At 40.6% G+C, this 17935-nt stretch overlaps 1 protein-coding gene across 6 annotated transcripts in view; it reads right to left on the minus strand.

Moving 5' to 3' along the window:
- The window catches only part of cacna1bb (calcium channel, voltage-dependent, N type, alpha 1B subunit, b), a 337484-nt gene that overhangs the window by 102458 nt on the left and 217091 nt on the right, over positions 1–17935 (minus strand). For 4 of the 6 annotated variants that reach the window (XM_049466431.1, XM_049466429.1, XM_049466427.1 and 1 more), the window contains exons 19-21: positions 11831–11893; positions 2228–2908; positions 288–475 (exon numbers count right to left, since the gene is read on the minus strand). In XM_049466431.1, the coding sequence (XP_049322388.1) occupies positions 288–475; positions 2228–2908; positions 11831–11893 (932 nt within the window). The remainder of the gene's footprint in view (positions 1–287; positions 476–2227; positions 2909–11830; positions 11894–17935) is intronic. The other 2 variants (XM_049466430.1, XM_049466432.1) reach the window with 1 other exon arrangement.

Consider the following 17935-nt stretch of genomic DNA (forward strand, 5'->3'; position numbering starts at 1 on the left):
CTACAGTAAAGTATCGGTAACTAAAATTTCTACATACAAAGTTTTTCTATCTATGACATCTGTGGTGAATAAAAACCCAGTTTTATACTGTTGTATTCTGTACACCCCCAAATTACTCACTCAAAATAACCACAGTGTTTCACTCTAAACACACTTGTTCGTGGCTGACAACGAAGTTTGCTGTTTTGCAGACGGCAGAGATGATGATGCTTCGCTGCAGTGTGAATCTATCAAAAGACTGTGCTCATTCCCACAGAACGTCCTAAAGGTGATTAAACACTACTGACTGGGGATGATGGTGGTTTCTCCAGGTGGGGCAGTGACAGTAACAGGGATGTTGACTGCAGTAGATCCAGCTCTGGTGCTGTTCTTCAGGTTATCTGAGTCCTCTTGCCGCTCTTCTCCAGCCTGTGGATCAGTAGGGGACTGTGGGGGGCTGCCCAGACCGTCTCCTTCTATATCGGTCAGTCTGTCCCTGTAAAACAACCACAGGCTTAATAATGTCCAGACATGCTGTAGTTACAATATGCATTAGGGGGACATGTCTGCTCCAATGTTCATATAGGCAGAAAGCCTACTTGTAAGTAAATTTAAATCAATGTTCTGAAATTTCTGAATTTGTCTTTATATAACAATGCATTCAATTATTATAAGTAGGTTTATTAGTCCATTATAATATTTATAATAATAATAAAAAGATATCCTCTACACAGGTTGGTCCCACTATACATCTGGATAAGGTGAATATACTTAAATATTTTAAGGTCTTTCGTTGTCTCAAATTTGTAAGTAATGTTCACTGACAGTTCTAGTTAATTAGACTTGTGCCTAAATTGTAAGTTAAGTTAATTGGTGTTTTTTATGTCATATCAAATGCTTTGCACAGTAATTATACATTATGTTATCCTACATTTTATGGTATAGAAAGAAAATACTATAGAGTACGCATACAGCCAATACATAGTTAGCAGCTCAGAAAATGATACTTGTTCTTATAGCCTACAACATAAAGGCAGAGCATTTGATTATAATATATGATTTACAGTCTGGGGGAAAATTACACACTACACACAGATAGTGAGTGTCAGAAATTGGAGGGGGGGGGGGGCATTATGCAAATAGTTTGTGCCATAAGTCAATAAAAAAGACATCAATGGCAACATACTAAAGTCAGTTTTTTTAAGTTAACTCAACTCAAAGATTTCATTTTGAATGGATGTTTGGCCGTAAATGTTCACATAACTCATTTTAATTTTAGTTACACATTTATTTGAGTTTAAACTAATTGTGGTTTACAGTATGTAACCCAGAGAAGTAATGTTTACCCCTTTTCTCATCACCAACATTTATATGTAAATTCAACATTAAAAACATGGTCAAAATGTTCTGGTTCTGAGTTGGTCCCAGGCCCCACATGAGCATGCTATCTAAGGTTATGGGAGTCTATTAAGCTCAGAGTTATTATAGACATTTTCAGAGGTAAAATGAAGCTTTTGATACAATGCTGATTTTGCAAGTTTGTCAGATGAGACCAAAGAAGGATAAGTACATGCTCAAAAACACCATCCCAACCTTATAGCATGGGGGTGGAAACATCATATTTTGTTATGAGTGCATTTCTGCAAAGTGGACAGGAAGACTGCACAGTATTGAAGGGAGGATAGATGGGGTCCTGCATCATGCAAGATTTTGGCCAACAACCTACTTTCCTCATTAACATCAATGAATATGGGTCACGGCTGGGTCTTCCAGCATGACAATGACCTGAAACACACAGCCAGGGCAACTAAGGAGTGGCTCGCAGTATGAAGCATTGCAAGAACCTTTGGAGGGAGCTGAAACTGAATGTTGCCCAACGACAGACCTGAAACCTGAAGGATCTACAGAAGATCTGTATGGAGGACGGGGGCAAAATCTCTGCTGCAGTGTGTACAAACTTGATCAAGAACTACAGGAAACATTTGACCTCTGCAATTAAAAATCATACAGTGTGATTTTCTGGATTTCTTTTTGGTTTCTGTCTCTCACAGTTGAAGTGTACCTATGCTAAAAATTAAAGACCTCTCCATTCTTTGTAGGTGGAGAAATTAGCAAAATCAATAGTGCATCAAATGCTTAATTTCAAAATGTCATAATAGCTATAATAGGTTTTAAATTACTAAATCCAATTTGGACCAACAAAATGCGGCAAATTTATAAGCACTGCAGAGTCCAGTGTGAGCCTCACCTCTGACCCAGGGATCTCTCTCCATTCATACACTCATCTGCGTCCAGTGTGGACTGTGCTTTGACTCTGGGCCTGTGCCGCCTCCGGTCTCCATTGCCCCCTTCACCTTCCCTGTTCCCCCGTGGCCTGCGCTCCCCCTTTCCACCATTACCAATGGTGCCGTTTCCGTTGCCGCTTCCATTGCCATTGCCGTTACCATTGCCATTGCCGTTGCCGTTACTATTGCCGTTGGAACCTCTGGCTCTGTGGGAGTGGTGGCGATGCTCCCTGTCCTCTTCTGGAGAACGTGACGAGTGCTGGTGTCTGTGAGCTCCTTCCTGGCTGTAGCTGCGTTCTATACCCCGCTGGTGCTCCCGGCTGCGGCTGTGGTGCCGATGGTGTCGGCCTTCTCCCGCCTCCCCGTTCTCCCCTCTGCAGCGGTGGTGCTTTCTCCCTGATGCAGGATCCTCCGAGACATCTCCACCTCGGGGCTCGCCGTCGCACTGCTCCACCATCAGGGGCCGGTCGTGGTGCGCCTTCATGTCCGGCCGCAGGTGCAGGGCGGAGGACAGGCGGAGACGCTCCTCGGGCTCCAGCTCGCTGTACAGCGCCTCATTGCTGCCGCGCAGGTTGTGGCGGCGGAGCTGGTTGGTGCGCTGCTCCCACACTGACAGCTTCTGCAGTGAGCGCTGCTGCTCCTTACTGGAGATCAAAATCAAGGAGAAAAGAGAAGAATATCAGCAAAAAAGAGATACGTCAACTGCCACCACTGCTGTGGAATGAGAAAGACAAGACAAGAGGGAAGATCGTCTTTCTTTTGCGGTTCACATTCATATACTGCGACATGTGACAGAGGTGGGTAGGAAAAGCGTAAGGCATATGGTGGGAAAATGATTCATATTTCTTATAATGATCTCACAAGTGGAAGAAAAAAACAAAAAAAAAATACTAAAAAGTTCCAGGTATAAAATAAAGTTACCGATTCACCCTAGTTTTAGTTTGTTTACTATGTGTTAAGGGGATCCACTGATATAGATTACAACCACAGCTATAATAAAAGTACAAAATGAAGAGTATAATATTGCTTAGTTGGTTAGAGAGTCACAATCACTGGAACAAGATCATTTTATCATTTTGCTTAAACAACAGTGTGATAAAACACACCACAGAATGGCTAAAGTGTTGTAGAGCTCCTTAAAACTTCAGAAGAGGAGCTGAGTCTGTGGTTGAAGATACTAAAAATAACCATCCAGTATCATCCACCCAAACGATTATAGCGTGGTGCTTTAAAGTTTGAGAATGTTTTTAAATGTTCTATATTTCTGCATTAATATGACCTAAAACATCATTGGATTTTCAAATAAATCTAGAGAGAACCCAGTTAAACTAATTACATGATCCAGTGATCCAATATTACATATTTCTAAACAGCAAAAAATATATAAACCTCTAGGATTGGCAGTCAGTTTAAAAGTTAGATTAGAGTCAGTTTTTTTTAATTAATGGGATAACAATCAGGTGTGAGTGGGAAGGGCCTGTTTTATTTACAAGAACAGGTATCCATTAATGTGCCCTTTAAGTGTCTAAAACAAATAGTTATTACCGAAGTCCCCAACCTTTGCAATTCACAGCTCACTACAAATAAAATAAATATATATTTCATAGCCCTTGCAAAATGTTATCAACCATTTAAAATCTAAACAAATACAGCACAATTTACTGATTGATAGGCTTGTGATGGGTAAAAACAATAACATTTTATTCTAATATTTTTAAATAGTTTTACATTTTAAAACAGAAAAGGAAAACTACATTTTTGGTCAGTGACCCCCTAGCACTACCACTGCCCTGCAAGTTTAAAATCACTGGGTTAATATTATAAATTTGGAAAATCACTTAAATGTAACTTAATGCTGCATAATAGCTTTTCATATCTAGGACATACATAAATTTAAATTTAATAAATATATATATATTGATAAAAAAAGAATAAATAAAAAATAAATAGATAAATTGCTAACACACATACACTGTAAAAAAATAATATTAAAAAGTTAAATTCTATTTAATCATTTTCATTAACTCATTTTCACATAATTTACAATTATTTACCAGAACATTCTACTTAAATTGTCTTATTCAATTGGCAGATATTTTTGGCTTGTTTTAGGCGTTATTTTTTGACAAAAGTTAAAATTCTTATAATTTAAAACGCTTATTATTATTTTAGTACATTAAATCACTTACAACAATTACAAGGAGGTTTAAAATTATTATTATTATTTTTTAGAATATTATGTTAATAATCTTAAAATAATAATTTATTTAGACATAGGCTACAATAAAAACACAAAAAACCTAATTAAAAAAATATTTAGTTCATTAACATAATCATTAACTTTTGTTCCCTAAAAATATTCAGTTTAACAATTTTCTGAAATAAGATTTTGATCTTTCGCAAATATTTTATAATACAGAAATGTCTGATCTGAAAAACACAATTTACTGCAATAGCGTCATCCAACACAAAACAGTATTAGCTATTTTAATTAAAATATTAATTCCTGGTACATTCTTAATCCTATAACACTTTAAACTGTACTTAAGTATGAGTTTTTTTAAGTATTATCTCTTAATAATACTCACAAAAGTATAAACATATCATCACCATATTATATTATATGTAACTGATTATATGTAACTTATAATCTTCTACCCACCTCTGCTGACAGTAAACAGGAGTAATGTGTTAAAGCAGCGGTGTTTATGTTTATGTGATAAAATTGCATGTCATGAGTCACTGGTCTGAAAATGAAAAGATGAGTTCTGCTCCATGCTGCTGTTGGTCATGCTATCAAATCAAGCTTCATCACCAGCTGAGCTCTGGCCCCAGGACTACCCTGGAGCCGCTGGTGTAGAAAGGCCCAGAGAAATGCTGATTATGTTTTAAACTGGGCTGAAGAGCTGCTGAAGCTTCAGTGTGGTTTTCCTGGGCAGTAATCACTGTCATCCTGCCATATAATGTGCCGTCCAAAAAGCACCCCCTGGCACAGCCACAGGATTCGCATATCATCTAATTGCTGCCCCAGAGGCAGCCCAAAAAGCTCAGTAACAAGCCTGCTAGTCCCAGGAAACTTCTGCAGCATATTTCACATCGAGATTTAGCATAAACAGAGCTGTGGAGTGTGACCAATTTGTTCACATTAGCTAAAAGAATGTGCTTAAAGTAAGTAATGCATGAAAACATACTGGTTTTAGGCATATTTTCTTGAATCTGGCTTTTTATTATTTAAAAAAAGGCCAACTTGATATAACTTTTATTATTTTATTACAGCTTTTGCTGTTTTTATAGTGGCTAAAAGATTTTTCTTCCTTGATCAGGTCGACATCTGTGTTATACGTTTGTTGTATCTTTTTTGCTGCACTGCACCTGTCAGACCTCTAATTCTTCTCTTCACTGCTGAAACTGAGACTTTGATCAATGTTAAGCTGAGCTAAAGACAGGTGTTTCCATGTGGGTCAGCCAGACGTGATCTGTAACGGTTTTCTCCAGTTTTCATTAGCCTTTTAAAGGTGTAGGAAACAGTACTCATCACTCTCTGGATTCATCTGTAATTTCTCTAAAGAAAATACTTTTACTTTAATAGTTACAGAGTTCTCTGTGTTTCTATCTTTTTCTAGTTATTAGAAAAGCTCTGCTTTACTACAGACAATGGCTTGGTAAAATTAAACATTTTCTATTTTTTTCTATTCTAAACAACTTCTATTCCATTGCTACAGACCAGCTGTAAGCAGTTATTAATTATTTAACAAAATGTATTTTTGGTTTTCATTTCATTTTTTCCCTCCAAACCATCACTGATCATCAGTAAATTTTGCTTTTAATTTGTAAATCAAGGGATCAGAGTTTGGAGGAAGAGTGGAGAGACTCACAGTCCAAACTGCTTAAGGGTTTAGTGTGAAGCTTCCACCAATCAGTGATGGTTTGGAGAGACATGTCATCTGCTGGTGTTGATCCACTTTGTTTTATTATCAAGACTAAAGTCAGTGCAGACTTTTCCCACAAAATCTTACAGCACTTCATGCTCCCCTCTGCTGACAACTTTTTTATGGAGATGCGGATTTCATTTTCCAGCAGGACTTGGCACACTGCCCACACTGTAGCCAAAAGTAGTAATTGGTCTTATATAATATTCTAATTCTCTGAGATATTGATTTTTGGGTTTTCATTGGCTGTAAGCCATAAAATCATCAACAATAAAATAAATAAATGCTTAGAATAGATCACTCTGTGTGTTTAATACATCTATATAATATATGAGTTTCACATTTTAAACTGAATTACTGAAGTAAATTAACTTCTGACTGATAATTTATATTTATTTATATTTATTTATGGCTCTGTACCTCACAAAGCGACGGACAGGGGAGTAGACATAACTCCTGAGAGCAACGCAGACACAACACAAAACAACAGACATGTTAAAGACAGGACAGACATCAGCACACAGAGACAAGAGAGAGAGAGGGAGAGAGACAGAGAGAGAGAGCACAAGACATATATAGAAAAAAACAGAAGGACAACACAAAAGACAAGCCATTTATCTGACAGACAGACAAATACTGTATTAATAGAGACATTAATTCATGCTAAATTTAGATTTATACAGCCATTACTGCCCATACCGTGGTGCACCGCATAAGAATTAGCATACCATGACTCATCGTAAGAAACACGTTGGTTTTGCTATCCTTGTGAGGACTGTCCATTCACTTAATAATAAGTGTAGCTAATTTATAGTACCTTTATACCTAACACTAGCCTTAACCCTAACTTTAACCTTAAGTAAATCACTTCACTATACTGCTATGCTTTTGAGGACGTCTAGTCCTCCCAATGGTACCACACACACACACACACACACACAGTTGATCCAAATGACCAGTGGAGCCTGCAGGCAGCAAACCCAGCCTGCTCTGTTTGGCCTGGCCTTCATTCATATTGTTAATGTTACTCCCTAGTAAAGAAAACAAACTTTCAACTGCAGCCTCAGTTTCTCAGAACGGTCAAATCCATAATTCATCACACCAGGAACAGAAAACACAGTGTACCACCAACACCTATTGATGCATAGATATCATTTTTCAGCAGAGAAGAGGTAGAGGTATATGTATTTTTGTAGTTGGTAGAGTAAAGTAGTGCAATGCACCAGTGTCACATTATATAAATTACTTTTACATTTTCAAACAAGCATATTTGTAAGAAATAATGAAATTATGCTTACATAAAAATAGAGATTAGTTTTACTATTTCTTATGGACGTGTGCCTACTACCCCAGCGTGATCATGTGATGTCAGAACAACATCAGACAATTGGATGAGACTTTCAGATGAGAAAAAAAAACAGGAAGTAAATAGGAGGGTAGTGAGGAGAGGCTGATCGAGGTTCATTTTGGACTTTTTATAAAATTATGCATAAATTGTTTTCTTTTTTCAATTTGTTCCCCTATCCTTTCTTTGCATGGACAGCACTATGCCCCTATCACTAGCATTGTAAACCTGCTGGGAGCAACGGCTAAAAGGGCTGTATTTCAGAATGCTGGGGGGGAAAGGAGGTGGGCTACTGGACAAAAGTACACACTCCTTATTAGGGGTGTGCCATATCATATCGTACACGATAATATCGCCAAAATTATTGTATATCGTGAACGATATTATACTCTGAAATATCGTGCCATATCACCCACTCCTAATTATCACATCAGGGTATTTTTTTTTGCTGTTTTTAGCAAAAGAAAATCACACTGTTCCCATTTCCTATTATATATCTACTAGAGACAGATTATAACTGTCCACTAACATTTATATGGATCATTGACTTCTGTTACAAATCTGATACATTTTTTTGTATTTTTAAATATCTCAGTTAGGGGTGTGCCATATCATATCATATGCAATAAGAAAATATAATATTCATTTTGGTGCAGTAGTGTATTTTTGAAATCATTTTTTAAATTCAGTATTTCGTCAAATCTTCAAGAGTATCGTTATCGCGATAATACCATGAAATATCGTGATATTATTTTAAGGCCATATCGCCCACCCCTACTCCTTATCATGTTTCACTGCAGCCCAAGTCCATTTTACACCGGATTTCTCCTTTAAGGTGGACTAACGCTAGGTGGACCGAGTGTTTTAAGAATTTTGTTAGTTTACTGAGCTGCTGAGTTGAATGGAGTTTGCCTTATAGGATGCTCTTTCTTTCTTTCGTTCTTTCTCATTCTCTCACTTATTCCATCTCCCGTGCTGTGGATCAGTGACTGATAAAGTTGTTTTGTAAGCGAAGTCATGTGCACTAGACACACGGTATCAGAGCCTTGTTTGCGATTGTGAATATAAGTAAATGAACATGGTATCAGACAAATACTCGATACCAGTATCAATATTCATGCATCTCTACCAAGAACCAATAAAAACATTCCCACAAAGTCACTGCAATCTGTTTAAAGTGCGATATACACTGCCTTGCCAAAAAAAAAAAGTCTCCACCTGTATTTAAGTAAGTAAATGATGTGGGGTTGATGGTTGATGCTGCAGTTGGTCTGCAGGTTTAGGTTCAGCAACAGTATGTGCTGAAAGAATGAGGTCAGCTGACTACCTGAATATACTGAATATAGACTAGGTTATTCCATCAATGGATTTTATATTTCTTCCCCGATGATACACACGGCCATATTCCAAGATGACTATGCCAGGATTCATGGGGCTCAGATTGTGAAAGGGTTCAGGGTTCAGGGAGCATGAGATCATCATTTTCACACATGGATTGAGAGAGAGTTCACCACAGAGTCCAGATCTTAACCTCATTGAGAATCTTTGGGATGTGCTGGATGGAGAAGAGAGGCTTTGTGCAGCGGTCAGACTCTACCATCATCAATGCTGCTGCAAGATCTTGGTTAAAAAATGAATCCAGCAACACTGTATTGAAGTAAAACTTGTGACATTGCAGAAGCTTATTGAAACAATGCCAAAGTTAAGGCGGTCCAACCAAATATTTGAGTGTGTTACCTTTTTTTTGGCCAGGCAGTATTTTCACAGTAATTATAGATATAAGTCCACATTCTAAAATAATAATTCAGGTATTAGTAAAGTACTCAGTAGATCATGTTTCTTATCTGAAGTAACACAAGCCTCCCAGCCTTTGACGGGGCGGGGTTGTCCTCAGACTGTATAATAAATTCTATTTTAATACACTAAGGTTATTCATTATAATCCACTCATGATGTATCATAATCCCCTGGTTTCGCAGCGTAGTCCACTTCCCATGAAGACGTTCATTCACCCTGGTTGAGTGTTCTGACATTGCGCACTTTTGACTGCAAGGTTTAGTCAAGGTCAAATACAGAATGCTGGGTCTCTATATGTTACACTGATCTTTGTGTTTGTTGGATAGCATATAGAACCAGCATCCACACCGAAACCATTTCCTCAGCCTCACACATCCACTGCAGTCATTATTAATAATACAGCAGTAATGTTAAAGGAATACTCCAGTGTTTTACAACCAATCCTCACTGTACTGCATCTGTCTCAGGCTCAGGCAGTTCCACACCAATTACAACAACAACAGCTTTGGTCAGACAATCTCTGATAAATGTTTAATTATGAGAGCAGTACTTATAAAGTGTTTACAGATTTTATACACTTATGGCAAATAGACTGTGTAAAAAAAAAACTTCAAGAAGACATATTATGCAAAATTATATTTTGTGTGCTTATATTATATTTTTTCCATGCTTTTGTATTTCCACGTGGGTGTTGACTGACCTATAAACACCCCAAGCTCTAAAAAAACATCCATCTATTTTCTTTGAGTCAGTTGAGAGCCCGCCCCTCTATCCCCATTTAAGTTGAACCTCGGCCAGTACACAGCAGAATTAGTTAGTAGACTTCGTCTGAGGGAGGGATCTGTACCTACTGTCCACGGCAAGTCAGCAGATGAAGGAGATAAGTATTTTTGAATAACAAGACTTTTCTGTTTCTTTTGCAGTTAAGCATGAACTTTGAATGAACTGTTATTGCCTCTCCAGGTCATAACTCTGCTACTACAATATGGAGAATACTGCATAACACAGCTTAACAGCATGAGTGAGTTATGTGTCATACATTTGTATAAAATTGCAATATGCTTGCAATAATATTCTAATGCCTCAGTTCACAAGGTTCCCTCACTTTTCAATTGTGTACAGCTGTCCATGATGTAGACTCAAAGTGCATTTTTTTTTATTTACGGCAGAAAAGTAAAAATAAATTACACTGCCCAAATTGGAATGGGAGCATAATGGTCCTTGAACTCCTTAGAACCTGCATTACTGCTCCTTATATTGTCACATCAGTTTAATAGACCTCAAAATAGAACAATATGGATCACCATGGGCCCTATTTTAGTGATCTGTAGGTGAACTGTCAACTGTGCACTACGATGCTTGTCGCAACAATGGAAAAAAGTACACCTTGAGCAACTTAAAATGTGCAAAAGGCACATACTAATTTTCTTAATTAATTATAGATGTGTTAAATAAACCAATCAAAGTGTACACACTTTGGGGATGCGCTTGTTGACAATTCACTGCCAAGATAGCAATGAATGCCTGACTGTTGGCGTCTGTCTTGATTATATTCAGACAGTGGCGCACCTGTGTTTTCTGTTGCCATGATAGCAACGGGTCTCGACTGCCCCTATAAACCTTTTTTGCAGCTTTTGCAAGCTGCAAAAAATCCATCCACCTGTTTTCTGTCTATTAGCTACAAGAGTTTGGTCTCAGGAATCATGTGCTTCTATGAGCCGTTTAGACTTATGAAACCTGTATAGACCAATTCTGATACCACCCCTCACCCATCAACCCCCACCAGAGCCCCACTCACAAACCCAATTTTGGTTAAGAAAGGTATTACACAGCAGGATAAGCTAGCAGACTTTGTCTGAGGGAGGAATCTATACCTTTAGTTTGTTGCAAATCAGCAGATGAGGGAGATGGAAGTACTTTTAAGAAATGACCTGACCTAACACACCTAATTTCCAGATCACCACGTTTATCAGCAGAGATATATTCACAAGCACCTTTGTGTCAAATGGACTGTTGATCGGATGTAAGATAGCAATGATGTTCGTGACGCATGTAAGATAGGGCCCTATAAGATATGCTAAACCAAGGTTTCCAATTAATTCACAAAAGTCTCTGCATTAAAATGAATAATGTCTAATAAAACTAGGATGTAAGAGGTTAAGCAACTGCCTGAGCCGAGTAATTCATGGGAAACATGTTGCAATTATTTTACTATTATTATGATTAGAAATGAGAAATGATGGTGGGAGTATTCCTTTAACAATTAAAAACATCACTACAGGTTAGAAAAGCCATAACAGCTCAATAACAAATCCAAAGCAGGGCCAGAGTTTCATGCTGTAGAGCATCACAGGGAGGCGACGGGTTCGACCAGAGAGAGGAGAAGAAGGGAGAAGAGAGGAGAGGAGAGGAGAACAGACACGCGGCGAGGAGACGAGAGGAGAGGAAAGACAGAGGAGGAGTGAGGAGAATATTGTAAGTGAGAGCAAAACTCACGGTGAGTGAACGCTGCAGACGGAAGAGCTGCGAGAGAGCACATCTCGATTTTGCTTTACAAAACTGCACATGCAAAACAAAACAAAACAAAACAATGAAGAATAAGACAAAAAACACAAAACAAAAAATCCAACCAAAATGAGCGCTTAGGTAGAGATGGCCATCAGAGGGTCTCCCCCTGACGAAACGTCCATCTACCTGCTACCGTCCACCTGTCCAACACACATCTCACAACACACATCACACACAGATTGGTAACACTTCAGTTAAGGCCGTTTACATACAACATCAAAAAATTACTGATTTAACCTATCTGATTCTTCAGCTATAGAACACTGATCCTTTACTTTAGTGTCACCAAAACTTACAGGTCAAATATAAAAACACTGTTTAAGTAAGAGTTAGACAGCAAAATGAAAAACACACAGCATCTGTGAATAAACATGCATCTGAACATTAGAACTACATGATTTACAGTATCAAGCAGTGGACAGTGGACCACATACATCAGCATGATCCTGAACGCCTACACGTTTAATAAAGTGGTTAAAAATAAAACTATATCAAACATATAACAGAAGAAGTGGCAACAACTTTAAAAGGAAGATGAATAAGCAGTCAGTCACTAACAGATGACATAAAAGTGAAAAATCATAGTGGATTAAGCGCCATTTTGGAGGTATTTTGTCAATAGTCAATTAGACACAATTGGTTATGATCCAATGCATGTTTTACTGCACCTTGACAGCCAAACTTTTAGGGCTCAGACCATTTTTTTTTTTATTTGACATACCGCACATCATAGAAGAGATTCACACATGCTGGATGTTGTTATTTTCAGGACATTTTAGGACTCTTAAATACAGTATGTCTTCAGTGTAAATATTAACAGAATGTATATATTACTTTGAATTGGACCACGTTTTGATGAAGGGTTTAATTAATCTCTTTTATTGACAATTTACATAAATAAAAAAAAGTAATTTTACTATTTATATATTATTCATCACTCTCAGACATAATTGTAAGGTTTGTGGTTAAAGTATAGTAAAAAAATCAAAGGTCACAGGCTGATTTTTTTTGGGCTTTCTTTAATATTAACTACAGCCGCTAAAATGTCTTTACTTTTTTAACCATTCAAAATGAAAATTGTGAATGAACCTGGCAACCCTGCTCTCAGTGAAAGTCTCTGGGGGAGCTGCAGCTTGTGATAAAAGTTGCTCTCTGCTTTTCTGTATCACTCCAGAGAAGAATCCAGCTGGTACCAAAAAGTACCAAACACGGTCGGTGGGCTGAACTAACCCCCGCCCGTCAGGCAGCCGTACAGTGTAACAGGTTTAACTGTTAGCCAGAGGAACTGTAGATTAACCTGTAACTGAGTGATTTAATATGTAAATAGTAGAATTATGATCGTGTTCTTTATGAAGCGCTGTTACTAATTCTGAATATTTTGTCCCCAGGGCCGATTACCCAGCGGAAGAGAGGCTCTTATAACATGGAGAAGATCTCTTAACATTATTCATTTTGCTTGTTGTGTTATTTTATTGTAACTGTGCTTATTATAGTATCACATCTGAACAAGTGGGTCTGGGTAAATTTCACACTTTTGTTCGCAAATAAATAATACATTTATGAAGCATGTTATGTGTTTGTTTTATGTATTTGAATGTAAATGTTGTGTTTAGTCTTCAAACACTATTATTTTAATAATGGAAGTTTGAGTGTTCCTAGTATTATTACAACAATTTATATTCAAAATAACATTTTATTGTAACTTAAATTTCAATAAAATTTCCCTAAATAAATAAATTCTGAATTGAATCAGGACCTTGTGAATAAGAATCAAATTTACCTTGGAAATTAGTCAATACCCAGCCCTAGAAGACTTTGAAATTAAAATACCATGAGTGTGCACATCTGTCCTCAAAGACAAATGTGCTACTTAGAAGAATCTAAAAAATAAAAAAACATGTTTAACACTTAATAAACAAAATGATTCTGCACGTGTTCCTGTATAGCTTTAATATAGTCTTAAATATTAAATTTACAATGTAAAAAAAAATCATACTAATAAAGAAAAAACACATTTAAAGAGAAAAGGTGTTTCTAAATGTTTGGCTGGTACAGTAGTTCACAAATATTTTGTCAAAGTGAAAAAAATACTATTATTGTCACGTCTTAGCCCTGTCTCATGTCTCTGTGTGTCTTCCCCACGTGACCTGTGCCTCTCTGTGTCTCCTGTCAGTAGATTTCCACCATGTGTTTCTCATTTGTAGCTCTGCCCCTTCCCCAGGTGTTTCCAATTCTAGTGTGTTTTATGTTACTATAAATAGCCCTCCTCTGCCACCTTGTCCTCCGTCGGTCTTTGCACCTTCCCCTGTCGTTTTGTCTCTCTGTTGTTTCACCGCGTTTCATAGCCCAAGTCCTTGCTCTGTGTTTACCTCTGTTTATCTCGTGTATATTTCTGGTTTCCTGTTTATTTCCATTGTTTTCTCCTTTGCCCTGCTTCGTTTAGTTCTCCTTGTCTAGTTTAGTTTCTTGTTTAGCTCTATGTTCCTTGTATATAACCTTAGTCATTTGTTTCTCGTTTATTTCTTGTTTTCACGTTTATAGTTTATTTCCTTATTAATATTCTAGTTTATTTCCCTTATATATATATATATATATATATATATATATATATATATATATATATATATATATATATATTCCCTGTTTGTTTATTATTATCATCGCTCGTTTGTTATTGGTTATTTGTGTTTCTTTGTTTCATGTTTACTTGTTCCTCGTTTCCTTGTTTCTTTGTTATTTATTTAATAAATTATTTATTTATTTCGCCCTTACCTGCACTTGTGTCCGCTTTCCTCGTCTACCTGCCTGGGTCACTCCGTGACAGAAAGACCGACCTTCAACATGGACACAGCAGGTTCTGCCTGGACTGGCACCAGGATGGCGATTCGCCGTACTCCAGGCGGGATCCCGGCGCAGGAAACCTCGAGCCCTTATGGACGCAGCAGGCCTCGGGGTAAGCGTTCTAAGGGGTCCCGCCAGCCGGAAAAAGACCCCATTTTCGGGGAGGATTTTCTTGGGGGGGCGATACGGGTTGGCGCGGTGAGCCTCGGTCCTCACCCTGGACTACGCGGAGCCTACGAGGACCAGAGGTGGGTCAAGCGCGACCCATGGGACTTTCTCGGGTGCGCTCCCAGCAGCTCCGAAGAAGAGGAGGAGCTCTACCCTGCACCGGCCCGTGTTCCGTTACCGTTTCCCCCAGGGGCGGTTCTCTACCCGGCTCTCGGCCGCACAGCTCCAGAGGCCGTCCCGACTCCCATCCGTTCCCCTGCGGCCAAGGCTCTCTTCTCACCGGCGGTTCCAGTGCTAGCTTCCCCGGTGGCTAAGGCGTTAGCTTCCCCAGCGCCTCCAAAGCTAGCTCCTCCCGCGGCCAAGACCCTCTCCTCTCCAGCGGCAAAGGCGCACTCTGTGACTTCCGCGGCGGCTGTGAAACCGCGCTCCGTGACTATCGCGGTGGCAGCCGAACCGCGCTCCGAGATTTCCGCGGTAGCAGCCGAACCGCGCTACAGGACCTCCCACCCGGCGAGCCAGCCGCGACTAGAGACTCTCCCCGCGCTTGACTCTGCCGGAGAGAGTATTAATCCAGTCCGGGTTTTTGCGGCAACCGCAGCTTTGAGCCTCACAGCTGCAGCGCCAGCACCTCAGGCTGAGGAGCTGGCTTTCATGGCGGCTGCAGAGCTGGATTCCGCCGCTGCAATCCAGCCTCTCTCCGGGACTATCTCCGCGGCCGCTCAGCCGCGCTCTGGGACTCTCTCCACGCTGGACTTTATCGGCGGCCCCGCGCTTTCCGCGCTTGACTCTACCAGCGAGGCTGCAGATCCAGTCCGGGGTTTTGTTTCACCCGCGGCTTCAGGCCTCACAGCAGCAGCGCTGGATCACTACGCGCCCAGCTCCGAAAATCTCTCGGCAGCTGAGCCACGCCCCCGGACTCCTGCCGTGTCTGCAGAAGCTGCACAAGCCTCCGTGTCTGCAGAAGCTGCACAAGCCTCCGTGTCTGCAGAAGCTGCTCAAGCCTCCGTGTCTGCAGAAGCTGCTCAAGCCTCCGTGTCTGCAGAAGCTGCTCAAGCCTCCGTGTCTGCTGAAGCTGCTCAAGCCTCCGTGTCTGCTGAAGCTGCTCCAGCCTCCGTGTCTGCTGAAGCATTTCAAGCCTCCGTGTCTGCTGAAGCATTTCAAGCCTCCGTGTCTGCTGAAGCATTTCAAGCCTCCGTGTCTGCTCCAGCTGTTCAAGCCTCCGTGTCTGCTCCAGCTGTTCAAGCCTCCGTGTCTGCTCCAGCTGTTCAAGCCTCCGTGTCAGCTCCCGCTGCCAGAGTCGCCGCGACGCCAGCACCAGCTCCCGCTGCCAGGGTCGCCGCGCCTCCAGCACCAGCTCCCGCTGCCAGAGTCGCCGCGCCGCCAGCACCAGCTCCCGCTGCCAGAGTCGCCGCGCCGCCAGCACCAGCTCCCGCTGGCAGAGTCGCTGCGCCGCCAGCACCAGCTCCCGCTGCCAGAGTCGCCGCGCCGCCAGCACCAGCTCCCGCTGCCAGAGTCGCCGCGCCGCCAGCACCAGCTCCCGCTGCACGAGTCGCCACCCCACCGGTTTCTGCTCCCAGGACAGTGTTTGGCTCAAGGTCCCACATACCCAGGCAGGCACAGAGGTCCCCAGACTTTGTCCCCAGTACTGTGCCCAGGCTGGCTCCTTGGACTTCCCCTCAGACATTTGCCAGTCCTGGGCACCCTCCCGTGTTTCTGGTCCCTGTGTCTCTCCCCGTTTGGTCCCTGTCTCTGTCTATGTCCCTGTACCCGTGTCTGTCTCTGTTCCTGTCCCAGTTACAGTGTTAGTTTCTGTCCCTGTTAATGTCCTCGTCCCTGTTCCCATGTCTAGTCCCGTCCAGTCTCCGTCTCCCGTCCAGTTCCCCGTCCAGTCTCCCGTTCTGTCTCCGTCTCCTGTCCAGTCTCCGTCCACCGTCCAGTTCCCTGTCCAGCCTCCGTCCCCTGTTCTGTTTCCAAGCCCTTTCCAGGCTGCGTCCTTGTCTAATGTCCAGTCTCAGTCTCCGTCTCCTGTTCAGTCTCCGTTTCCTGTTCAGTTTCCAAGCCCGGTCCGGTCTCCCATCCAGTCTCTGTCCTCTGTCCTGTCTCCGTTTCAGTCCCCGGTCTCGACTCCTGTTTTCCCCGGCCCCTCCCTGCCGCCAGCCCCCGGGGTTCGTTTTTACGCGCCTCGGGAGCTGCGTGTTTAGGGGGAGGCTTCTGTCACGTCTTAGCCCTGTCTCATGTCTCTGTGTGTCTTCCCCACGTGACCTGTGCCTCTCTGTGTCTCCTGTCAGTAGATTTCCACCATGTGTTTCTCATTTGTAGCTCCGCCCCTTCCCCAGGTGTTTCCAATTCTAGTGTGTTTTATGTTACTATAAATAGCCCTCCTCTGCCACCTTGTCCTCCGTCGGTCTTTGCACCTTCCCCTGTTTTGTCTCTCTGTTTCACCGCGTTTCATAGCCCAAGTCCTTGCTCTGTGTTTACCTCTGTTTATCTCGTGTATATTTCTGGTTTCCTGTTTATTTCCATTGTTTTCTCCTTTGCCCTGCTTAGTTTAGTTCTCCTTGTCTAGTTTAGTTTCTTGTTTAGCTCTATGTTCCTTGTATATAACCTTAGTCATTTGTTTCTCGTTTATTTCTTGTTTTCACGTTTATAGTTTATTTCCTTATTTATTTTCTAGTTTATTTCCCTTATATATATATATATATATATATATATATATATATATATATATATATATATATATATATATATATATTCCCTGTTTGTTTATTATTATCATTGCTCGTTTGTTATTGGTTATTTGTGTTTCTTTGTTTCATGTTTACTTGTTCCTCGTTTCCTTGTTTCTTTGTTATTTATTTAATAAATTATTTATTTATTTCGCCCTTACCTGCACTTGTGTCCGCTTTCCTCGTCTACCTGCCTGGGTCACTCCGTGACAATTATACAAAAATATTTGAATATAAATACAGTTACACTGCATTGATTACATTGATTAGTTTATTTTTTAATTTTTAAAGTTCATTA

The sequence above is a fragment of the Astyanax mexicanus genome, chromosome 17 (genome assembly GCF_023375975.1).
Source record: "Astyanax mexicanus isolate ESR-SI-001 chromosome 17, AstMex3_surface, whole genome shotgun sequence".
Lineage (NCBI taxonomy): Eukaryota > Metazoa > Chordata > Actinopteri > Characiformes > Acestrorhamphidae > Astyanax > Astyanax mexicanus.